General features: G+C 43.9%; 1 protein-coding gene across 1 annotated transcript in view; it reads right to left on the bottom strand.

Moving 5' to 3' along the window:
- Nucleotides 1-26,091, bottom strand: part of SRP68 (signal recognition particle 68) — a 70,854-nt gene extending 44,763 nt beyond the window's left edge. Inside the window, exons 1-4 of the mRNA XM_030208223.1 lie at nucleotides 25,954-26,091; nucleotides 22,336-22,402; nucleotides 5,801-5,914; nucleotides 5,110-5,305 (exon numbers count right to left, since the gene is read on the bottom strand). Coding sequence (XP_030064083.1) covers nucleotides 5,110-5,305; nucleotides 5,801-5,914; nucleotides 22,336-22,402; nucleotides 25,954-26,077 — 501 coding nt within the window. The 5' untranslated portion in view covers nucleotides 26,078-26,091. The remainder of the gene's footprint in view (nucleotides 1-5,109; nucleotides 5,306-5,800; nucleotides 5,915-22,335; nucleotides 22,403-25,953) is intronic.
- Between the last annotated feature and the right edge of the window lie 773 nt (nucleotides 26,092-26,864).

Here is a 26,864-nt window from a genome sequence, read left to right as displayed (position 1 = left end):
TCAAATAAAAATCAGACAACCTTTTCTCTGAACTATTTGAAACATTCTGTTGAACCTGAATAGACCTACAAAATCAAATTCAGGTAACCAGTTTAATTAACAAAAGGCAAACAAAACAAAAAAACAGTGCACTCCCTGACTCCAGCAACAGAATGAATCACAAGGACAACATTAAACAAGTAACTGAGGAGGAATTATTTGAAAATGTAAGCTTTTCAAATTTATTAAGAAGTTTTTTTTGTTTAACGAATGCTTCATAGTACTTATCACCGATACTAGTGGTAACAGATTTAGCTTGCTCTGCTCCACTTTGCAAATGATCATTATAATGCACCTTATATTTAAATTCTTTCACTTGAGCTGGAATTAACTAGTCAGCTTGTATGCAACAAACCAGTTATGGAATCTTTAATGGCCTGAAATGGAACCGAACCAGAATATCTTGAACTGCAGCCAAACGCGGCAGTTTGACCCCTGAACAGAACTGACAATCCAGTATGTGCATCCTTTTATATATTTCTAGTATTCTCCCTGGTAAATAAGTCCTGCAATATTGATCTCATATAGATGACTTCAGGATGCAAATCTCTCAAGTACCCTTCAAAGATGCTCTGTGGGTCACAGTATTCTGAGATGCGCATGTAACCGAATTGGATAACAAGCCAATCTGCCAATAATTGGGTGCTAAATAATTGGTATTAATTGGCAACAATTTGTACCTGCAAGCACATCTTGCTATGTGCTATTCCATAAAGATTCACGTGCAAAATAGTGTGCAACTCAAGAGAGGGCATGGGCAGGTCAGGGGACGTTCACTAAAGATGCACACAGTATTCCTGAATATCGGGGATCCACACTCAAATTATGCACCAGGATTTTTTCAGTTGGTGTAAATCCTCATGCCCAAAGTTTGGTGAGGAAATTGGCTCTAAGAGCTATTCTATAAATAGTGCCCAACTTGGAGTGCTGTTTATAGACAAGCGTTCCGTACAGATTTTTCTCAGTGCCAAATTCTGAGTGCCCATTTACTGAATCTAGTCCATAGGGGGCAATTCTATAACAGAGTGCCCCCTTTTAGGGCCCCCGATACTGTGTGGTGAGAGCCTATTTTAATAACAGTGTCTGGGTGCCAAGATTCCATGATTTAATACTAGTGTAACTTGGCATTGGTGTGCCTAATACTTATAAGCTCTCAGTTAACTCCTTGCCTAAGTGTGGTCATGATAAACTGCATGTGTGATGGCCCCACCTAAGCCCCTCCCATGCTCCGCCCAGGTAAACACCCCCTTACAATTACATGCTAGGTCAGTGATGGCGAACCTATGGCACACGTGCCAGAGAGGGCACGCAGAGCCCTCTCCCTTGGCACGCGTGCCGTCGCCATCACTGGTCCGCCCACTCTCCCTCCCAGTTTGGCCTTCCTCCCGCCCTCCCTCCAACCCAACGAGCAACAGGCCGCCCCCGCCCGTCTTCCCTCCCTCCCAGCACCAGGAACCTCCCTCCTCCTAAAATTTAAAAAGCGTACCTCCTCGGAGTCTGGGTTAAGGCGGCGTGCGTCGGTAGCGACAGCGAAGCGCGTGTGCTTCGCTCGACGCGCCTTCGGCCTTCCCTGTCTCTCAAGCTGTGGTCCAAGCGGGACCAGAGCTTGACAGACAGGGAAGGCCAAAGGCACATCGAGCGAAGCACACGCGCTTCGCTGCCGCTACCGACGCACACCGCCTTAACCCCGACTCCGAGGAGGTACGCTTTTTAAATTTTAGGAGGAGGGGGTTCCTGGTGCTGGGAGGGAGGGAGGCCAGCCTGCTGCATGCTGGGGGGAGGCCTGATGGTGGGTGCTGGGTGGGAGGGAAGGGTTGCTGGACATGAATGGAGGGCAAGAAATGAAGAAGAAAGGAGAAAAGTAAAGAAATAAATGGAAAGGAAGCCCTGGAAATGGAGTTAAGAGAACAGATAGAGAGCAGCAGAATCAGCGACTAGAACCAATATGGATAGAAAAACAAAATCACCAAACAAAGGTAGGAAAAATCATTTTATTTTCATTTTAGTGTTTGGAATATGTCGAATTGGAGAATTTACATCTGCTGTCTTATTTTGCACTGGGTATACTGGAGCTGTAACAGCTTACAGAAATGATTTATAATGGAAGAAAATCATGTTATTTTTTTCTCCTATACTAGTATAATATTTTCAATGATGTCTGTTTATATGCGCCATGGCTGGTGTAAGGGGTGTGGCTATCATAGGGGTGGAGTCATGTTGTGACCCCGCCCATAATAAGTATCGGCACTTTGCGATAAATAATTCGATTTTGGGTTGCTGTTTGGGCACGCGGTCTCTAAAAGGTTCGCCATCACTGTGCTAGGTGACTTACAGAATAGCACCTAGTTGCTTTGCTGCCATTAATGTCCATAAGTGTATACTTACCTGTGAAAGTGACAGTATTGTCTAAATTTAATAGCAAATTGAAGGGAGAAAAATACGCATGAATGGTGTCTGCAACAAAAAATTTAAAATATATAACCATTTCAAAACTCAAAACAAAATTAGGAGGAAATGACATGTGATAAATATGATTTGAGGACCTCTTACAGCGCAAGTCAGATATCTTTTTTAGGATTCAAATCATTTATCATTCCTCCACCTCCTAGTCAAACATATCTCTATTTTAATATTCCCATATAAAAAAATGTATTTCAAAAGACAAAAAAACCCCTCTCTCTATTAATATATAGCAACTGGTGCAATAATCAAATAGTACAAAGAGTACATATCTTGAAAGGTCCTAAGATCATAATCACTATTCTGATGTCATTTCCTCCTTATTATGATTGACTTTTGGAACTGTTATTCTGGTTTTGAGATAGCTATACATTTAAATGTTTTGCCACACCCCTCCGAAGGGACACCACCTTGTAAGTGGTGGAGGGGCTTCCGTGTTTCAATGACTCAGAGGGCTATGCTGAAGGGTTACCCATATCAGACAGGCCTCTGAGGAGAAACCAGACAAAGAGTGACCCTAACTGGAGGATCCAAGATGGCGCCGAGGGAGGATGTACATTAGTTGAGTTCCCGTTTTACATCAGAATACCTGAAGTAGGCGCGCTCCCCAGAGAATGGGGAAGAAGAAAGGCAAAGCTGTGGTGTTGTCCTCCTCGAACACAGCTGGGGTTCCCACCACTTCTCAGTGTACTTTGGAGAGATTCGGGGTCATAACGTCGGGGATATTGATTCCTGCTTCGGGGAACAGCAAGGCTTTATTGCCGAATCTCAGTGGAGAGGGAGTGACTGAGTCCCCCTGTTGGCATGACCTCTCCAAGACCCGGAAACATTAACGCTTCGCTATGGAGGTCAACAGTGGAAACGCCCGAAGTGGGTTAGGATTTTTACGCGATCCGAGGAGGTCCTGGCGCAGCATTGACTACGGATAATAAACCAACTGGGGGATTGGAGAGTGAGCTCTTCCCCCCCCCCCCCCCCCCGAAGATATCTGGAGCAGTTTCTGTGGAGAAATTGGACCTGGTGAAGCCACACAATGTCACAATGGACGCACTACGGGAAGTGCTGCAGAGTGTGAATAACTCTCTTCAGATGTCAAAAACTTTTTAGGAATAAATGTGTGATTATATCAATACTTATCTAACAAAGTGGAAGTCCAAGATAAAAAAATAAAGACTGATTTCGGAAATGGTTTCTCTACGAAAATCAGTTAATCTGGTAATGAAGGACAATTATGTTTCTTGTAAAAAATTGGAACTTCTGGAGAACCAATTAAGGAAAAATAACTTGAGAAAGAAATTTTCCTAAAATACTCTGTATATAGAGTTATATTATTAGTGACTTTTGCCTTTGATTTAGATAGGAACAATGTTTTGAAATTGTATTTCCGACATATGGCTGATAGTTTTTTGGGGTTCAACCTCCGCTCTCAGGACAAATCACTCCATTCTGTACCCTTCTCCACCACCGCTAACTCCAGACTCCGTCCCTTCTGCCTCACATCACCTTATGCCTGGAACAGACTTCCTGAGCCCATACGCCATTTTCAAGTCCTTACTCAAGACCCATCTCTTCTCCCTTGCTTTTGGTGCCTAACCACCTTCCCTTTCCTGATACCTACACTGACTACATAGCTTTTACCTTTAGATTGTAAGCTCTCTTGAGCAGGGACTGTCCTTCCCCATATTTAAACTTGTACAGCGCTGCGTAACCCTGGCAGTGCTATAGAAATGCTAAGTAGTAGTAGATATATTTCCTGACATATCAAGGGAATCGCAGACTAGGAGGTGTGAACTCTTAAGAGGGCTTTTAAGCAAAGAATCATTGCCCTAGGTGGGGCCTTCCTAGAGCGATTCCCTTGTAAGTGTTTTATTTCCTGATTACTTATTTGTTGAACCCAGGAAATAAGAGTTTGTGGAGTTAAAAGAACAGATGAAGAACCCTCTGCAGCAACTTCCTTTAAGTTACCACTGTACCAGCTGCAATTACCGATTAACCTTCCTCCCTCAGAAAACATGAATTGTAAGATTAACCATTCTGTGTTTTTCTTATTTTCTTTGAGATTGTTTTCCTGATCTTGGATCCCCCAATTGTGGACAATAATGTGGACTAACAAAGATGATATTTTTCCTTAATGTTTGTTTTAACTGATATTTTCTCTTTTCTTTCCCATTTATGTATTGGACATAAATGTAATATAAAATGAATAAAATAATTAAAAAAAATGTTTTGCCACAGACACCATTTGTACATATTTTTTCTCCCTTTAATTTGCTATGAGTTGACTTGTTTTTCTTAACTTTTTGGTTAAGTATTCTGTACGTTAACATGTGTAGACATGGACGCTCAGTTATAGAATTGCCCTTATATCACTCTACCTAAGCTCAAGGGTTACAAAGCTACTTCATCAGCAGTTCTAGTCTAAACCAACAAAAGGAACAAGAGCTTCCACCAGAAAGCAGAAAAATCCAATTCACCTTGAAATACCTTTTTGGGCAACTGGGAGAGATTTGTTCTAGACCCAAACATAACTTTTGTGATGACAGATCTCTGTACTATCCCCTCCCTCCTCCCCTTACACCCCACTATCACAGCAGAGTTTAAAGATCAGACCTGAGCTTCCAGTTTGGTTTTCGCATCTACTCGGTCACTTTCACACAACCACCCCAGCTCTTCGGCATGCTTCACAGCTTTGCGCAGGCGAGAGAGGAGGTGAAAACGTTTGCGCGGTTCAGTGTTTGCTTCCTGCTTGAGCTGCATTGCATAACTCCAGGCTCTTTCTGCATCCATCAAAACCAGCAGTAGGTATCTTAAAACAAATTAGTAGAAAATGTGAGATAGCTTAAGTTCCATATAGCCAAATATCAATTTTTTTTTTAATTAGTCCAAAGGTTCTTGAGATATGATTTAAATTTGCCTCCCACACATTTCTTATGGGGAAATTCTCAATTTTGCCCCCTCCGTTCCATAAAGGGAACCAGATTAAAAGTGATCATATTTAAGACTGTGAAAGGAAAAAACATATTTACTTGACAGCAACATTTCTTCCTCCCTACCATCAACACCGAACTCTTAATATGAAATCTCTATGACTAGATGTCTTCCCCTCCTCCTTTTCTCCATGAATAATTTGACTTTAATTATGCATCAAGACATAACTTAAAAAAATAAATACAAAATTGAGGCTAGGGTTCTAGCACCTGGAAAACAACCATAACCACTGGATTTTGTACTCGTGCTCTTAAGCAGAGTATCAAGTGCCATTAAAAAGAAATAATTTCAACTGCAAAGTCTGGTTCAGTACCTGTTGTCAGACAAAATCTCTGCAGTGACCTTCTTCCCAGTGAATTTATGTCTGTTCCCCATCTTGAAGTTCAGGGTTTTGCGGAGTCGTCTTAGCCGGCGAGAACAATAACCTCTGCAAGAGGAGAACAGGAATAGATGTCAGACCCGTCACAGGCTGTATCTCCTATTTCTTCCACTTCCCTCCCAGTGTGATCTATGAGACAGCAGGAGCCTGAACAGGACAAGTGAATATGAAATGTGAAGTATCCTTATTGTTTATCTGAACATAAGATGTGCCATACTAGTCCAGACCAAAGGTCCGTCATGCACAACAGCTTATTGTTTATACCTAGAGATACGTAGTGGCTTTCCCAAGCCTATATGGCAACAGTTTATGGACTTTTCCTCTAGAAGCTTTCCAAAACCCAACAACAAAAAGAGAAGAAACAGTAATGGCTACAATAGAACTTCATCTGGATTGTTTTGCCATATGCCTTTTTAAAACCGTTAATTGCCCATACCACATCTTTAGGCAACAAACACCAGAGTTTGAACCTTGAGTGAAAAAAATATTTTCGCCGATTCGTTTTAAATATGCTACCTATGAATACCACTGGTTGTCCCTTCATCTTAGTACTAGTTGAAAAGGAAAACAACTGCTTCCTATTTTATCTGTTCTACCTCACTTATGATTTAATAGGCTATCACATCTCCTCTCAGCCCTCTCTTCTCCAAGCTGTATAGGCCTAGCCTGTTTAGCCTCTCTTCATAGGGAAGTCGTTCCAGCCCTTATTTTGGATGTCCTTCTCTGTACCTTTTCTACTGCTGTTACATCATTTTGAGATGGGGCAACCAGAACACAGAAGACCTGCAGTCTTTCTACTCTGCCCAACAAAGTGGTTAGAGTCGCGCTGGCATCACAACTAGGGTAGCTGGCAATATGTTACCACACTTATCACATACAGGCTTCCATATGATGGTACAATATCACACCACCATGCCAAATAGTCTGAAGACTGCTTTATTTTAGCCTCAGAATAGCCACTCATTACATTAAACCAATAATCCAACCATATAGCCTAGTGGTTAGTGCAGCGGACTTTGATTCTGGAGAACTGGGTTTGATTCCCACTGCAGCTCCTTGTGACTCTGGGCAAGTCACTTAACCCTCCATTGCCCCTGGTACAAAATAAGTACCTGAATATATGTAAACCGCTTTGAATGTAGTTGCAAAAACCTCAGAAAGGCGGTATATTAAGTCCCATTTCCCTTTCCCTATTTGAGATTCTACATGGAACGTTGCTACTATTGGAGATTCTACATGGAATGTTGCTACTATTGGAGACTGTGTTGCTACTATTGGAGATTCTACATGGAATGTTGCTACTATTGGAGATTCTACATGGAATGTTGCTACTATTGGAGATTGTGTTGCTACTATTGGAGATTCTACATGGAATGTTGCTGCTATTGGAGATTGTGTTGCTACTATTGGAGATTCTACATGGAATGTTGCTGCTATTGGAGATTGTGTTGCTACTATTGGAGATTCTACATGGAATGTTGCTACTATTGGAGATTGTGTTGCTACTATTGGAGATTCTACATGGAATGTTGCTACTATTGGAGATTCTACATGGAATGTTGCTACTATTGGAGAGTAAAATTAGAGAGTAAAATGTTTCTTAGCAATACAACAATAGGAATGGATTTGATATATACTGCCTTTCTGTAGTTTTTGTAACTACATTCAAAGCGGTTTATGTAGCATATGGAGGAGGGTTAAGTGACCTGCCCAGAGTCACAAGGAGCTGCAGTGGGAATCTAACCCAGTTCCCCAGAATCAGTCCGCTGTATTAACCACTAGGCTACTCCTCCACTAGCAACATTCCATGTAGAAGCCTGCCCTTGCAGATCAGCAACGCGGCCGCGCAGGCTTCTGTTTCTGTGAGTCTGACGTCAGACTCACACAGAAGCCTGCGCAGCCGCATTGCTGATCTGCAAGGGCAGGCTTCTACATGGAATGTTGCTAGTGGAGGAGTAGCCTAGTGGTTAGTACAGCGGACTGATTCTGGGGAACTGGGTTAGATTCCCACTGCAGCTCCTTGTGACTCTGGGCAGGTCACTTAACCCTCCTCCATATGCTACATAAACCGCTTTGAATGTAGTTACAAAAACTACAGAAAGGCAGTATATATCAAATCCATTCCTATTGTTGTATTGCTAAGAAACATTTTACTCTAATTTCAACCTGAAGATGTCTTCCCCTCCCCCACAGAGATATACAACACCTATATTTATAAATATAAAAAGACATAAAAGATAAAATATGCAAATTTGATCCTGACTTGTCGTCATTTTTGGAATAGACCGTAGAAGCCTGCTTGACACTGGACTTATTTTTCCAACTACTGGAGTTGCCATCAAAGCTCACTTCAGCTCATCCTGACCTGTCTGCCATTTTTGGAACACAAAATTATAGAAGTCTGTCCAGCAATGGCCTTCCTTCCCAACTTTTGGAGTAGCTGTCCAAGCACCACTCCTGCCCATCATAACGCAAGGTTATTACGTTTTGTTTTGATTTCACCCTCTTTCCATATAATGATCATCTGTTATTCCATGCATTTTTGAATGCCATCACTGGGTTTTTTTTGTCTCCACTAGGCGGCTATTCCAGGTATCCACCACATACTGTAAAGAGTTTTATCCCCCCGATATTAGTCCTAAGTCTACCACCCTGCAACCCAGTTGATGTCCTCTAGTTCGTATTAGAGATGTGAATAAGGATGTATCTGTTTCCCATCCCCAGTCAATTCTATTCCGCCTCCACCCCATTCCCATCATACCGATACCGTCTCCTCACTATCCCCAGTCAATTCTTTTCCATCTCCGTACCACTCTCACCACCTCCACAGTTTTCTTTCCCATCCCCGTACCCAACCCACATTTAAAGGATCTTGTAAATTCAAGCAAAAACATAAAATGCAGCCTATATAAAATTTAACACACAATAGGCGTAACTGTTAAATATGCAAGAAAAACATTAATACCGAGTGTGACAAATTATTTCAAACTATGTAAAAATAAACCAGAGACTTTAATACATAGGGTGACTGACTATACACCCATTCTGCATTTGGTCTCGCTTGCTACACACTCACACTAACTTAGACCAGTTCCTCATATCCTAATTAACTGTACAAAACTTGCCTTTAGTTTAGCCACCCAACTGATTATGTACCACACATTTTTCCCTGTCTATATATCTGCATTTGGCCCCTCAGCTATATGGTAAGCAGTATTGTAGAAAAGCATTTATATCAAAGAAATGTTATATGAATGTTCTAATTGTGTGCTTATTAGATATTTCATTAGTATTATTTTACATCATATTATGTGTTATTTGAATTTCAGTGCTGTTAAACGTGTATATTTTTTATTCCGTTTCATGACAATCCTATTATTAGGTTTCAATTTGCTGTATGTATTGTATGTTTCTACATGTACGTTTCACTATTGTTATGCTGTTAACAAAATTGTAAGTTTGATGTTAAACTGTATTTACCATACACCACCTTGGGTGAATCTTCATAAAGGAGATTAATAAAGTCAAGTAAATAAGAGTCAGAATTCAGTTCCAATTTTTGTTCAGATTGTCACCCTGAAACTAAAAAGAACATTCTGATGATGTGCTGTGGCAGAAGATCCAAGCAGGGAGCAGGAAACGTGGTGAAATTAGGCCTCACCTGCTAATTTTCTTTCCTCTAGACCCCCCAGACCTGTCAAGACGCTTGAAGGTTTTTTTTTTTTTTTCCTTTAAAATAAATTTTATTGATAACTCAAAGTAAGCATACACCGTCAAGACGCTTGGGTTATGCACGCCTACCAGCAGAGGGAGACTGTGAACACTAAAACTAACAGTATAAGCCACCTGCAAAACCCCAAGCAGCCAGTAAATCGATAAAGCAGAAAAAAGAACTCATAGAACCCTGTACCCGGAAGTCAACTCAAACATGAATGTGCTTTTGCCGACCGAACGCCAACAGCACTCAGGTCCTCTCTGGACAAACCACTCCTGGTCAACAAAAAGCCAGAAGTCAAGCCCTATAGACTTATCAGCCACAGCAAAGCTCAGCTCAAAACAAAACCCTACAATCCTCACTAGAAGTAACAAACCGGGTGGGTTCTAGAGGAAAGAAAATTAGCAGGTAAGGCCTAATTTCACCTTCCTCAGCAACCCTCCAGACCGGCCAAGACGCTTGGGAAGTACCAAAGCAGTAAACCATCTAAGGGCGGGATCCCTAAAAACCAGAGGTCAGAACTGCCGCACCAAAACCCGCATCCTCTCTAGCCTAAACGTCAATCCTATAATGCTTCACAAAAGAATGCAGAGGACCACACAGCAGCCCTGCAAATATCCTGGGGAGGAATCAAACTGCTTTCGGCCCAGGTGAAGCCCCCCCCCCCCCCCCCCGAGTAGAATGTGCCTTTAGCACCGAAGGCACCTCACACCCCTTGAGAAAATAGGCCGAAAAAACTGACTCTTTCAACCATCTGGCTACAGTTGCTTTAGAAGCAGCAGCTCTCTTCTTAGGTCCTCCATACAACACAACCAACCTATCAGAGGTCCAAAAATCCTGAGTAAGAACGCAAGACCCAACGAACATCCAGTTTAGCTAAATGGTGTTGAGTCGACTCTCTCAACCTATTGCCCAATACCGGCAAAGAAATGTCCTAATTCACATGAAAAGAGGAAACCACCTTGGGCAAAAAGGATGGCATGGGCTTCAGAGACACCTTCTCCTTAGAAAAAGATAAGAAAGGAGCTCGACAGGACAAAGCCTGCAACTGCGAAATCCTTCGAGCCGAAGCAATAGCCACCAAAAACAGTCTTCAGAGTAAGGTCCTTACAAGTACTCTAATCCAGCGGCTCAAAGGGAGGACCCACCAGAACCTCCAACATCAGATTCAAATCTTACGGAGGAACCACTTGACGCCGTAGGGGATGGAGCAACTTCACCCCCCCCTCCCCCACAAAAACCAAACTACATCTGGAAAAGTTAAGGACACCCCCTGAACCTTCCCCCAGAAACAAGCCAAGGACACCCCCTGAACCTTCAAAGAGGAAAGGGCGAGACCCCTATCCAAACCATCTTGCAAAAATTCCAGCACTTCTGGAACCAAAATGTGCCAAGGGGAATAAGAACGCTCGACACCAATTCTCAAAACTTCGCCAAATGCGTATAAAAGTGAATGAGATGGACCGTTTACGAGACTAACAGTATCAATTACTCTGGACGAAAATCCTCTCTTCCGCAACCAGCTCCTCTCAAGAGCCAGGCTGTAAGCGAGAACGGAGACGGATCAGGCATCACGATAGGGCCTTGAACCAACAGCACTGACTCCTCTAGAGGAAGTGGACCCTGTACTGCTAGGTACACTACATCCCAGTACCACAGTCAACGAGGCCAATTTGGGGCCACCAGAATCACCGTCCCTGTGTGCCGCTCTAGTCTCTGAACTACACAACCCACCAGGGCCCAAGGAGGAAAACACATACAGTGACTCGAGGAGACCACAGAAGCACCAGGGTGTCGATCCCTTCGGACCTCGACGACGACTGAAAAACCGCGGCATCTGGGCGTTGTCGGACGTCGCCATGAAGTCCATCACAGGCAGACCCCACTCCAACACTAGACGAAACAGCGGATGATGAAGCGACCACTCGCCAGGATACAACGTGTATCCGCTCAGAAAATCCACGCTCACGTTGTCCACGTGACCTGCTGAGAGATCCTGCAGATGCACCTCTGCCCAGCACATTAACTCCGCTGCCTCCTCGGTGACCATCTGACTCTTCATATCCCCTTGACGATTGATGTAGGCAACGGCCGTGGCATTATCGGACAAGACTCGGACGCTAAGATACTAAAAGGCCTGAGGGCCAGATGGATCGCCTGTGTTTCTAGACGATTAATGGACCATCCGGCCTCCTCCAATGTCCAACGGCCCTGAACTACCTGTCCAAGGCAATGGGCCCCCCAGTCCGGCATCCATGGCGAGAACAACCCATTCCGGAGGATCCAAGGGCATGCCCTTCTTCAGATTTGGCGTGTGGAGCCACCACTGAAAGCTGAGGCGGGGAGCCACCGGCAAATGGAGGCTCTCCTCCAAGTCTTGTGTCTGAGGATACCAACGATCCTGAAGGGACGACTAACTGCCGCATGTGAGCCCTGGCCCACGGGACTACCTCTATCGATGCTGCCATGAGTCCCAATACCTGCAGATAAGAATGAGATGAAGGACTTCTCTCGGAGCAAAGCTGACAAATTACAACCTGCATCTTGGCAATCCGAGCTGACGGCAGGAACACCTGCCCCTTCGACGTGTCGAAATGGACCTCTAGATACTCCAGGGACTGTGACAGAACCAGGTGACTTGTCCACGTTCACCAACCAGCTGAGCGACTCCAAGAAACTCACTACTCCCGTGGTGGCCTCTGCACTATCCTGTCTTGACTTGTCTCGAATCAGCCAATCGTCGGGATATGGATGGACCAAGACACCTTGCTTTCTCAACGCTACCGCCACGACCACCATAACCTTGGAAAAGGTCTGGGGTACCGTTGCGAGACTGAAAGGTAGAGCACAGAATTGAAAATGCTGTCCTAAGACAGCAAAATGAAGAAAATGCTGATGAGCCGCCCGGATGGGAATATGCAGATAGGCTTCCATCAGATCCAGGGAAGTGAGGAACTCCCCTGTCTGAACCGCTACAATGACCGAACGCAACGTCTCCATCCGAAAGGAGGGAACCTTCAGCGCCTCATTGACCTTCAGATCTAAAATGGGACGGAAGGCACCCTCCTTCTTGGGGACCACGAAATAAATAGAGTAACAACCCGTCCCCCGCTCCGAGTTGGGGACGGGAACTACAGCCCCCAGATCGATCAATCGAAGGAGGGTTTGGCGAACTGCCCTGGCCTTGAGCCGAGAGCAACACGGAGATACCAGAAAAGTCAGGGAGAGGGCCGTCGAACTCTAGGGCATACCCGTCGCGCACCACCTCAAGTACCCACTGATCCAATGTGATCTGGGTTCACCTCTGATAAAACTGACGTTGACAAGCACCCACCCGAACCAGAGGCTGGACCCTCGCACCTTCATTGAGAGGCACACGCTGAGACGGAACCTGCCAAAGCTGCATCCAGACTTCTCCAGCGGCCTCCACAAAAGGGCTGAGTGCGCTGAAAAAAACGACCTCTAGGTGCTCCACTGGACCTACCTGGTCTATATTGCCGAGTGTCTTTAAGACGACCACACCCCCGACCACTCGATTTGGGACGCATCTCTGGCAGGCGTGGAACCTTAGCATCCCCCAAGATCGAGCACCAACTTATCCAGTTCATCCCCAAAGAGCATAGAACCCTTGAAGGGAGGAGAGCACAACTTGGGACTTAGAGGCTGCATCTGCGACCCCACCTTGAAGCCAGAGAAGCCGACGAGCTCCCACTACCAGAGCCATATTTTTTGCTGACGCATGCAGTAAATCATAAAGGGCATCCGCTAAGAAAGATGATCCCATCTCCAGTTTGCCCAGCTCCTGGACCCAGGAAGATCTGTCCCTAGCCAGATCATCCAGGAGCTTCTCAGCCCAGCGGAAGCAAGCGCAAGTCACTAATCCCCCCACACAGAGGCCTGCAGCGACAAGGCTAACAGATCAAAACTACGCCTAATAAAAGATTCCAACTTCCTATCTTGGGGATCCCGGAGAGCAGCCCCCCACCATCAACAGAAATAGCTGTGGCCTTAGTAACTGCTGTCACCACCACGTCCATTGTAGGAGGCTTTAAGGAATCCATATCCTCCTGTAAAAGAGTATAAAGCCTCGCCGTGGCTCTAGAAACCCTACAGGGAGAATCTGGGGAGGACCACGCCTGCATGACTCTCTCTCTTAGGTCTTTATTTATGGGAAAGGTACGGGAGGACCAACGAATACCCTTAACTAACAGATCCACCTGCTTTACATCCCCTACCGCGGCCTCAGGGGAATCAAACTTGAGTGTTGCAACCACCTAAATCAACTCAGCTAACTCATCTCTATGAAAGATCACTACCGAGGGGTCCTCACCTGGCAAGGAACCCACCTCCTCTTGACTGGTGTCCAAAAGAACTTCGTCCCCAAGATCACTGCACTCCTTCTCCGAGGGCTGAGCAGAAAATCTCAGGGTTCTCTGACCAATCCAGGCGTGGCCGCTTCACTACCAAGTGACCTACCCCCTTATGAAGGTCTGACTGCTGGGATCCTGACTTCCACACCTGAAACATTGACCAGATGAAGTCAGGAGGGAATCCCATCCCTCCTGCATTCTCAGGAGACCAGCCTGCACTCTGCCACATAAAATCCTGCAAGAGCTGCGGCAATCTGCAGGGCGGGAAGAATCTAAGATGGCGGCAGTTCCTGCCAAAATTGGAACCGCCACTCCACCACCCGAATGCGAGGACACCTCAGCTGAAACGGAACTGGCCCCGGGAACCTCCGCAGATAACGCCAGAGGCGAAGAGGGCTTCGGCTCCCCACAGAGCCTGCATTGTGCGCCAGGTGCGTCTAATCCCCGGCGCGAACAGAAACGGCAACGGAACAGTTTCCCTGCCGACATCCCCTCATGAAAGGGAGGAAGGAAGCAAAACAAGCGGCAGTAGAACCCAGCACAGCCCAGCACTCACTCCTCCTCCTCACAAACTGCACTGAAGCTCTCCCAGCCAGCCCAAAACCAAACGAGAACTGAAGGTTCTTTTTTTTTTTTTTCTTAAGCCCGGTTGCTGAAAACTGACAAGGGCAAAAGGTACTCAAGGTTCCTGAAAGAGAATAGGAGCAGAGGCACAGGGCTGTCTGCTCAGGCGAGCACAGCAGGCGGAGGGACACGGCCACCGGGTGTAACACCCCAGGGGAAAAACGGAGCCCCACCGGACCTACTTCCCCGAAGCGCATAGAGTCCAAGAACAGGGTGCTAACCACAAGAGGCCTAGAAACAACCCCTAAGCCTACCAGACCAGACTGACTGCTCAGGTTGCATGTCTACCCTCTGCTGGAGACTGAGAATTACTGGCTGCTTGGGTTTTTGCAGTGGCTTATACAGTGTTAAAGTTTTAGAGTTCTCAGTCTCCCTCTACTGGTAGGCGTGCATAACCCAAGCGTCTTGACTAGTCTGGAGGGTTGCTGAGGAAGTATCAGTTTTAGTCCACATGGGACCTCTGTTGCCAGAAGGCATAATTCCTTGTACAATCTCAATATGTACGTATCCACTCTGACCACAGAAGCTGTTTCCGGGCTTTTGAATAAGTTTAAAAAAAAAACAAAGAACCACCCCCCCCCCCCCCCGTCTCAGAGTCTTTTTGTTTTGGACATTTAGTTGGTACTTTGGTAATTGGCTGCACCTCAGCCACAGCTTGATATGTTGTCGGTGTTTGCAGTCTGTTCCACCTTTAACAATTTTGTAAGCAATATTGCTGAGGATCAACTTCAGTTTTTGATGGCTGGAGTCCATGAGAGAGTATGAAATTGAGATTATATGACCTGCGCAACCTATCCAGACTTCATCTTGAAATGCTGCTTTCATATTAGCTGCATTATCAGTCACACAGATGAGACTAGTTTAGTGGAGATTATACTCTGTCAAAATGCCCAAAATAATTGATGAATTATTTACCAGTTTAATCAGTGATTTCCCTTGTTGTCAAAATTAAGACATGCATCAATTTTCATCAAGGTGAGCTCCTCTCAACATTTTTTTTTTTTTTTTAAAGCTGAGGTGTTGGTGTCAAGTTTCTGAATCAAGGTATGCACAGGGACATAATCTGGTCCCCATCCCCTTCCACCCCATCCCTGCGGATTTCCCGTTGTCCCCATCCCCACACACCTGTAGTTCATATACCACTTTCTCTTCTCTGGAAAAGGATACTTTTCATATCTATTCAACCCCTCCTTTCCTCTAGAGTACACATAAAAATATAGAAAAAAGAGAAAGACCATATAGACTATCCAAAATTCCCATTCATGCCATCTACTATTCCTTCTTCCTTAGAGATCCTATGTACTTGTCCCAAGCTTTCTTGAATTTAGAAAACTACCTCACTACTACCTCTACTTGGAAGCCATTCCACAAATTCACCACCCTTTCCATGAAGTAGTATTTTCTCAGGTTACTTCCGAGTCTGACCCTTTAGCCTATGCCCCTTCATTCCGGAGTTTCCTTTCAACTGAAAGGCTCTCCTCCTGTGCATTTATGCCACAGAGGTATTAAAAACACCTCTCTCTCACTTTTCTTCCACGGTATACATTCTGAGATCTTTTGTCTGTTCCCATATGCTTTCAAGGTCACTAACTATTTTAGCAGCCACCCTCCAGACCAATTACATCCCATTTATATCTTTTTGAAGGTATATTCTCCAGAATTGTACATAGTATTCTAAACAAGGTCTCAAGAGTCTTATACAGAGGTAATATCACGTCTCAGGTCTTCAAGTAGAGCTGTGTGGGAACAGGGATTGCAGGAAACCCACCAGTTTTACTTATGGGTCCACAGGAATCCCATGGGGATGGGAGAAGTCACCAAGGGTTTCCTGCAGGAGGGTACTCCAAATTTCTGGAGACACAGACACTCGAAATGCACTGAAAGACACTACTGGAGTCATACAAAGAGGCTACTGAAGCACTGGCTCCACTACTGCTTAGAAAAAAAAAAAACCAAATCAAGGCTTGTCATTCTCTAGGTACAATATAAACATGGTCGCTCTGAGCTCTCTCATCAAAAATGTCCACGCCAAAAAGTTAATCTGAAATGGTTTGAGCTTTTAAGAATAACTGAATCTGTTCTAAAAAATGAATTCCTCATATTTTTTTTTCTTTGCATCCTTAGTCTTGGAAGTACCTGCGGGTACAAGTGGAGATGGAGATTAATTGTGGGGGATGGGTGGGGATTGAATGGATCTCAGTGGATACAGGTGAAATTTCTGTCCCCATGTAACTCTCTACTTCAAGTATCTTTCCATATGTTTTTCTGGCACAAACCCACATGCCATTTTTGTAGTCTCTCTCTGAACTGCTTCAAGTATTTAAGTCCTTCATGAGCTATGTCCTCCAAAACTGAACACAATACTTCAAGTAGGGCCTTACCAACTACTACAGGGCATTAACTCCTTTCTTATGCTGGTTATGCCTCTCTATGCAGCTCAGCATCCTTCTTTGCTGTGGCCACAGCTTTGTCGCAATGGTTTGCCACCTAGAGATCTTCAAAAACGATCACCCCAAAGTCCCTCTCCTGGTGTGTGGATAATCACCCTCTTACTTCTTAGCCCATACAACACCTTTGGATTTCTGCTCCCAAAGTGCATCACTCTGCTGTTTCTTGCCTTAAATCTGAACTGCAAGATTTTAAACCATTCTTCTAATTTTTGTACATCACTTCTCATATTGTTCACTCCTTCCAGGATAGCCACAGTATTGCAAATGTTCATGTCATCTGCAAAAAGGCAAACTTTTCCCACTAAACCTTTGGAAATTTCACTCACAAATATACCGACTAGAACTGGCCCAGCACTGATCCTTGAGGCACTCCACCACTTGCCTTTCTTTCTTCCAAGCGAATCCCATTTACCACCACTCTGTCAGCCAACCAATTTCTAATCCAGTTCAGTACTTGGAATGCAGTCATACAACAGATCAAAAAAAGGTATAATAAAACTGCCATTTATTCTCTATTACTTTTTGAATACTTCCTACCATCCTACTTGCATTTTTGACTGCTGCTACACACTGAGCTGAAATGTTCAAACTACTGTCTACCAAGACTCCAAGATCCTTTTCCTGGGTGGTAACTCCTTCTCTGCATACATTCAACAGATCGCCAAAACCTGTCGATTCTTTATCTACAATATTAGCAAAATCCACCCCTTCCTTTCTGATTACACTACCAGAACCCTTATCCACTACCTTGTCACCTCTCGCTTGGACTATTGCAATTTACTTCTCACTGGTCTTCCACTCAGCCATCTCTCTCCTCTCCAATCTGTCCAAAATTCTGCGGCACAACTTATTTTCCGCCAGAATCGTTACACCCTCACTAGACCACTCCTCAAGTCACTTCACTGGCTCCCTGTCCGCTTCCGCATACAGTTTAAACTTCTCTTACTGACCTTTAAATGCATCCACTCTGCAGCCCCCCCATTACTTCTCCACTCTCATCTCTCCCTACATTCCTCCCCGTGAACTCCGCTCTCTGGACAAATCTCTTGTCGTTCCCCTTCTCCTCCACTGCTAACTCCAGGCTTCGTTCCTTTTCTCTCGCGGCACCATATGCCTGGAATCGTCTTCCTGGACCTATACATCTAGCTCCATCTCTACCTGTTTTCAAATCTATGCTGAAAACCCACCTTTTCACTGCTGTTTTTGGCTCCTAGCCTCTACTCATTTGCCCTCCCCTTGCTCCTTCCTTCTCACCCAGTACTTCCCTCACCTGTAACTGTCTTGTCTGTCTGCATTATTTAGATTGTAAGCTCTTTTGAGCAGGGACTGCCTCTGTGTCAGCTGTTCAGCGCTGCGTGCGTCTGGTAGCGCTATACAAATGCTAATAAGGTTATTTTACCCTAAATGCTATTACTTTGAATTTGGTGGGTAAATGGCTGGTGAAATTTAAATGTGGACAAGCCCCTCCTCATTTTCACCAAGTCCTCCTGCTACTCTTCAATCTGCTTGTGATCTAACAGTTTTGAGTAATTTTATGCTACCTGCAAATTTCATCAGCTGCCTCATCTCTCCCATTTCTAGATCATTTATAAATATTTTATGAAATATTTTATTGAAATTTAATTACAACTCCAATTTCATACCTTTAGAACCATAGATACAACAATGGCAAAGAATGCAATATGTTAAACTTCGCCCCCCCCCCCCCACTACTTCCCAAAGGAGAATCATAAGTGTTTCCCTTCAATACTAAATCAAAGTCTCAGCATATTTAGTAGCATGCTTTGTAATTGGGGGTGGGGTGGTTAATGGCATTCCTCCTGGTTTAACTCTAAATCACCTAAAGCTAAACCACAGTGCTTGTGAAGAGATTGCCCTACAAGGATCAGCAGGTGGTACCACAAAAGGCAGCCACATGGGGGCATTCCCACCAGCAAGGTATATAAAGTTCCTGAATGTTAACGTTTTTGAAAAATTTTTTTTTTAACTCACCCATTTGGGATACATATATAACTGGTGGATCACTTTATAATGCATTTCCCTTAATTGTGAACTTCCAACTAGTTCTGTATTTAACACTCCTTCTAGAAAATCTCCCATTCTGTAAACTTCAGCTGAATCTTGGATCCATTTTTGTACTATATGCTTAAATGGGTCCTTATGTTTGTCCATGTAGGACTTATACCTTCAGTTACCCTATCCTGGGGCCAAAAACGATCAAAAGGACCTCTGGTCCATGCATCTGGGCGACATGCCAGCTAAGACTGTACATGGTGTTTCATGTGCAAGTATCTATAAGCATCAGAATATCAGAGTCCAAAATTCTGCATTAAATTGGTCAAAAGAGAGACGCTGCAAAGAGCTCTTCTCTTTCATCTTTTGAAGTGATGTGATGGCATCCCATTCAATGAACCTTATGCCCTGTATCCCTGGTTTAAAGTCTCCAGTACCTTGTAAGGCAAATAGCGGGATACAATGGACTGGCACTGAAAGTTAAATCCCACTCATCTTCCAAGCCCATTGCACTGACTGAACAAGATGATGTTGGATTATCTCAGTGGGCAAATCTTTAGCTTGTACAGCAAGAATTTATATAGTTTCACAATTTGACTTTCCATTTTATAGTTACAGAAAGTACTAGTTTACTGGACCCAATCTCTGGCAACCCTCAATCAAGTGATATTGCAGGTCTCAAGATGAGGTAAGCTGATGATGCCTTCATCCTTAGCCACCTTAAACAAATGCAGAAGTAAGCTCCCAACACAGACTCAAAAAGAAGAGAATGACACACATCCTTGCAATATATCCAGCTGCAAACTATGCCAAAACATTTCACAGGCCCCCATGGTCATTCACAAAGGAAAAATATTCAGCATTAAGGAATCTTTCACATGCTCATCTTCCAATGTGGTATGTATCATTCAGTGTAAAATATGCAACAAAGGCTGCTACATTGGAGAAACAAGCCAGATGCTAAAGAACAGATTTAATTTACATAGACACCATATGAAAAATGCTAGTACCAATCAGGATGTCACCTCTGTGGGGCAGCACTTTACCAGTGATTTCATGATAAGAATCCTGAAAGGGAACTTTAAAACAATACAGGAACGTAAGACCTTTGAAGTCAGAATGATTAAATATTTTGACACCCACCAGACAGGACTTAAAGATCTGCTTTGTCACCCTCCTATCTCCATGCATATCTCCCTGTCCCTCATCCACCCGACTCTTCTTGTCTCTCACCTATCCACCCTCATCCTGCAGTCACTGAAATGCTTTGATGTTTCACTTATATATACTGTCACCTACCAACATTTGCTTATTTCCGATCTGACGAAGAAGGGCAACCTTCGAAAGCTAATCAAGAAATGTATTAAGTTATGTCCAATAAAATAGGTATTATCTTATTTTCTTTTCCATGTTTTATTTTGTTTTATTTCTACTGATTACCTTTAAAAGTGGACTAACACGGCTACCACACCTCTCTACTCAATGGGTTTTTATAGAAGCTCTCAAAACATTATTTCCACTACAACAACTTTGCTAGTGACAAGTCTAAATGATGAGACAGATAGCAGCTTAAAAAATTCTTGCTTTGGGTGGGAATCTTTTCGATGTTTCAAAGCTTGGTTTCTTATTAAGGATTCTGATAATGTATTCTTAAACATTGCTCAGTTGAAAAAGTGGACTGACTTACTGGGAGACTGGAGAGGAGAGAAGGGACTAGAATATTTAATGCTGTATAGGTCAGAGATGCAAATTAATTTTTTCCTCCTTCCCTCATTTCTTTTGGAACCACAACTCTCCTCTAAATGTGGGTCAGTTAAACTCTCAAATTTAGAAAGTAACTATTTCTGCTGAATTTTTATTTCACTTGATTAGTGCCATTTACTTTGGGTTTTGGAAATGTATTTTCAAAATTCAAATAAAAAAATATAGCCGATTCATGAAATAAGACTTCCCTTTTTTAACTCCATGTAGGCTCTATCCCATTAAGCAATGTCTATTCATATGGCCAGCAATTTATTTACCACCTTTTTGAAGGAATTCACTCAAGGTAGTGGACAGCAAGAATAAGTCAAACATAAGTAACAGACAATTACAGCAATAAAAATATTCAAACAATACAAAGTATGGCATAGTATGCTACATTACAATGTCAACACAATGCGCAGTAAAACATTTTAACAGACGCATAGGGTGTATGCAAAAATGGAACATATAGATAAGGTAGAGTAAGAGGAGTAGGCAAATAAGATACTAATGTAAATAAAGTTAGTGTGTGTGCGCCTGGTTGACAAGCCAAACTTACACCTGCTTCCTGAAATAGAGCTAGTCTTGTGTTAAGTGAAGCCTTTCAGGGTGTACATTCCAGAGTGTAGGGGTTACTCCAGAGAAGTCTCGCTTGCGGCCATCACACTGTGCGATTATTTTCAGGAAAAGTTTTAAACAAAAAAGAAGCAACACTGAGCCTTCAAGAGAGCGATAACAGCCGTCCTTTATTGTAACAAAGACCCAAGACAGGCCGTGTTTCGGCGCACAAGCGCCTGCCTCAGAGGTCAGAGTATGTCTTCACAATATCTAGCAACAGGGGTTTGGAGACAGTCGTACTGAATAGCTAGTTGATGCTGGTCATGCGTACAGTTGTGAAGGATGCTGTCTTTGAAAAACCGCCAGAAAGACAGCGTCCTTCATGACTGTACGCACGACCAGCATAAGCTGGCTATTCAGTACGACTGTCTCCAAACCCTCAATGCTAGATATTGTGAAGACATACTCTGACCTCCGACGGCTGTTATCTCTCTCTTGAAGGCCCAGTGTTGCATGCTGCAAAACCCTCTCTTCTGTGACCAGAAAACATTTTTACCATTTTGCCTGGCACCAACATGCCAGTCTCTACCTTCCTGAATCGCCACAAGAGCCTTTTTAATTGGTCATGCTCCAATTCTTGTGTACCATAACCAATTTAATGATACAATTAAAGATTACTAGTAACAAGAATGCAAATTTGTTTTTAGATTTGTCAGTAAAACTTGTTACATGTTAATCAAAGAGAAGGTGCTGCAAGTTAAACCATTCCAACCAGATCAATACACCAGATTGCTGGCTACTGTTCTAGCAATAGTCACGCCTGTATACTTAAAAAAAACCACACATATATGAGGACAGAGGCAGTTCAAAGAAGAATAATCATGAAATTAAAGGCCTATTTCCTATGCATTTCAGATTTCATCAATAGAACAAAGTAGAAAACGGTAAAGCTACAATATTATTCTTAATGATGATGCTCGTGAACGATTCACTCACCTATATCTCTGGAAATCCCCATGCCGTAAGCCATGCTGCTGCTGAGATTCCTTGATGATCTGCAGAACTGCACTCTGAATTAAGGGAAATCTTATGACAGCTAAGCACTACTACTACTTTCTATAGCGCTACTAGATGTACGCAGCGCTGTACACTTGAACATGAAGAGACAGTCCCTGCTCGACAGAGCTTACAATCTAATTAGGACAGACAAACAGGACAAAGAAGAGATAAGGGAATATTAAAGTGAAAATGATAAAATAAGGGTTCTGAATAAGTGAATAAGGGTTAGGAGTTAAAAGCAGCATCAAAAAGGTGGGCTTTTAGCTTAGATTTGAAGACGGCCAGACATGGAGCCTGACGTACCGGCTCAGGAAGTCTAGTCCAGGCATATGGTGCAGCAAGATAACAGGAATGGAGTCTGGCATTAGCGGTGGAGGAAAACAGTGCAGATAAGAGATTTACCCAGTGAACAGAGTTCCTGGGAAGGAGTATAGGGAGAGATGAGAGTGGAGAGGCACTGAGAAGTCGCAGAGTGAATGCACTTATAAGTCAATAAAAGGAGTTTGAATTGTATGCAGAAACGGATAGGGAGCCAGTGAAGTGACTTGAGGAGAGGGCTAATATGAGCATAGCGACATTGGCGGAATATTAGTCGTGCAGCAGAATTTTGAACAGATTGAAGAGGAGAGAGATGGCTAAGTGGGAGACCTGTGAGAAGCAAGTTGCAATAGTCTAAGCGAGAGGTGATAAGAGTGTGGATGAGGGTTCTGGTAGTATACTCAGAAAGGAAAAGGCAAATTTTGGTGATATTATAGAGAAAGAAACAACAGGTTTTAGCAGTCTGCTGAATATGTGCAGAGCAGGAGTGGGAGGAATCGAAGATGACCCCAAGGTTACGAGCTGATGAGACAGGAAGGATGAGAGTTATCCACAGAAATAGAGAATGGGGGAAGAGGAGAGGTTGGTTTAGGTGGAAAGATAAGAAGCTCAGTCTTGGTCATGTTTAGTTTCAGATGGCGCTGAGACATCCACGCAGCAATGTCAGACAGGCAGGCTGATGCTTTGGCCTGGATTCCTGCTGAGATTTCTGGTGTGGAGAGGTAGATCTGGGAGTCGTCAGCATAAAGATGATACTGAAAACCTTGGGATGAGATCAGAGTACCAAGGGAAGAAGTATAGATGGAGAAAAGAAGATATCCCAGGACAGATCCCCGAGGTACACCAACTGACAGTGGGATAGAAGTAGAGGAGGATCCACCAGAGTATACACTAAAAGTACGCTGGGAGAGATAAGAAGAAAACCAGGAAAGAACAGAGCCCTGAAACCAAGTGAGGACAGAGTATCAAGGAGTAGGCTGTGATCAACAGTGTCAAAAGAGGCAGATAGATCGAGAATGATGAGGATAGAATAGAGCTCTTTGGATCTGGCCAGGAACAGGTCATTGGAGACTTTAGCAAGCGCTGTTTCAGTTGAATGAAGGGGACGAAAGCCAGATTGAAGATATCAAGAATAGCTTGAGATGAAAGAAAGTCAAAGCAACGACGGTGAACAGCACGTTCAAGTATCTTGGATAGGAAAGGGAGGAGGGAGATGGGGTTTTTTGTTAAGGAGTGGTGTGACTACACCATGTTTGAAGGCATCAGGAACAGTCGCAGTGGAAAGTGAAAGATTGAGGATATGACAGATAAAAGGGATGACAGTAGGAACGATAGTGTTAAGTAGATGAGTGGGAATAGGATCAGAGGAACAGGTAATTAATTTCGAGGAGGAAAGAAGATGGGTAGTTTCCTCTTCAGTGATTTCAGAAAAGGAGGCAGGGGTTGGAGAGTTGAGAGAATGGACTAAGGGAAGGAGAGGTGGAGGTGACCTGGTTAAGAATTCAAGTTTAATCTTGTGAACCTTATCATGAAAGTACCCAGAGTCTGGGGAGAAAGTGAAGGAGGAATTGGAGGTGAAGGCACTTTGAGGAGAGAGTTCAGTGTGGCAAAGAGACATCGAGGGTTTGAGCAAAGAGAATTTGTCAACTGAATGTAATAGTCCTGTTTGGCAAGTAAAAGAGCAGACTGGAAGGAGTTCAGCAAGAATCTGAAATGTATGAAGTCAGCATGGGCATGGGATTTCAGCCAAAGATGTTCAGCAGAGTGGGCACAGGAATGTAGGTAGCGGATTCTAGAGGTCAGCCAAGGCTGGGGTTTGGTACGTTTTACAGAACGGGGAATGGGAGAGGCGAGAGTATCCAGAGCAGAGGAGAGAATAGTATTATAGGAAGAGACAGCCTCATTGACAGACTTGGATAACATAGTGGTAGAGAAGAGATTTGAAACACTGGAGGACAGAGTAGAAGGAATAGCCTGAAGATTCCTAAATGTGTTGGTTAAGATTGGACGGGACTGGGGAGGAGGGTGTTTAAGTGTTAAAGTTATCAGATGATGGTCGGAGAGGGGAAGAGTTGAGGCACAAAAACTGGAGAGTGAGCAGTTTGAGAAAGAGATAGAATCAAGACAGTGGCCATTATGGTGAGTAGGAGCATTGGAGCACAGCTGAAGATTGAAAGAGGATGTTAAAGCAAGAAACTGAGAAGCATAAGCGTCAGAGGGATCATTAGCATGAATGTTAAAATCCCCAAGAATGAGGGAAGGAGATGAAGGTTCAAGAAAGAAGGAAAGCCAGGCATCAAAGTCAGTGAGAAAGGATGAAAGGGACTTATCAGGGGGTCAATAAATGACTACTACTCGGAGAGGCAGAGGAGCAAATAGACGGATGGAGTGGACTTCGAAGGAAGAAAAGCAGTGAGACTGAGTTGGAAGAGGAGGTTGAAATCTACAAGAGGGTGAAAGTAGTAGCCTGAGAACACCTCCATGGCCAACCGGGAAAGGAGTATGGGAGAAAAGCTAATCTCCATGGCATAGGGCCACGACTGAAGCAGAGTCTTCAGGGTGAAGGGAAATGGGACTTGATATACCGCCTTTCTGAGGTTTTTGCAACTACAATCAAAGCGGTTTACATATATTCAGGTACTTATTTTGTACCAGGGGCAATGGAGGGTTAAGTGAGTTGCCCAGAGTCACAAGGAGCTTTAATCACAGCCCCCTCCCCTTTCTTCAAGGCTTTTAGCAATTACAGACATGCAAAAATAGCAACTGATCCTCTGGTTCTTATTAGGAAGTGGCAGGAAGCACGCTTTACATGGAGCCTTCTTTTAACTAAAAAAAAATTATCGTTCTATAACAATTGTAATGGCGAAATCTAATTCCACACAGAAGTCTCACCAACTATCTCCCCTTCCAACATGTCAACATTTAACCACTAGGTAAAACAAGCAGCTATCCATACATTTCTAAAATAACTTGCATTCGCCACACCTTAGAATGAATTATTAGTAAAATATCAAGGATTTGGTAGATGCTTCTTTACAGCTACCAAGTACAAAGACTACTAGAAACAGGCAACCCTGAGATGCAAGCTAAGCGTCTCTCTGTCGTGGAAGAGTGACTTTTAAAACCTTTAATCCAAGCCCGGCCTCTCCTTAGTGACACGTCTGCATTCCCCGGCGCCCAGGACCAGCCACTTCCCTCTCAAACCACACACAGAGATCTGTCCAATCGGAAGGATACTCTCCAACCCCAGACTGTCTCCCAAAACCCTCGACTTAGTCCCACCACCGCCTAAAGCGGGTCGCTCGTTCTCTTTATTCTCTTCCATCCCATTACCGCCGGTCTGCAAGCCGTCCGCCGCCATTTTACGCGTGTCTCGCAAAGCATTATGGGCGCTGGTACTGGTAGGAGGAGTCAAGGCGAGCGACGCGATTGGCTCTCACTGCGCCGGACGGAAGGGACGAGCGACGCGATTGGCTCTCACTGCACCGGACCGGACGGAAGGGACGATGGGACAGTGGAAGATCGCGGATTGTGGGCGCTTATAATGTGCTTTATGAAAAGCTTATATTAGTTGAGAATAAGACATAATACCATTTATTGACAAAAATCTAGATTCTGTGAAGGTCATAATAACTTGTTTTACACCAGATGTGAAGCCAAAAGAAAAGAAACCCCTTCGGAAAAAATGCAAAAAAAAGGAGAGAAAAGTAGGGGTGGGCGAAGGAACTTCCAACATAAAACAAGTATAAAAACACTCTTATTGACAAAGCACGTACAGTAAAAAGACTCCACGCAGGCGACGTGTTTCAGCAGAAAGCCGCCTGCTTCAGGGGTCACAAGTGCCCAGTCGAAGGGACGGTGTAAAAGCCAGATCTGCGGGGAAAAAAATGAACTTTTAAAAGGTTTGTGATCATCGAATCCGGGAAGATCCCGAGGATCCCGCTGTATCCGGTTTTTACACCGTGCCCCCAGTCGAATGTATTTTCAGGAATGAAGATGTTGTTGAATTATGTCCAAATCCACCAACATACGATTTATCCAGCTTTAGAGATTACATTAGCAGAGCTACCTGTTTGGGGGGGGGGGGCAGCTTTTAAGAAGTGCCCAGACCCGCCCTGCCCCGTCTGCTCAGTGTTGCCCATTCTAAC

This window comes from Microcaecilia unicolor, chromosome 6, assembly GCF_901765095.1.
Source record: "Microcaecilia unicolor chromosome 6, aMicUni1.1, whole genome shotgun sequence".
NCBI classification, from domain to species: Eukaryota; Metazoa; Chordata; class Amphibia; order Gymnophiona; family Siphonopidae; genus Microcaecilia; species Microcaecilia unicolor.
This window is presented reverse-complemented; position numbering and strand designations above follow the sequence as displayed.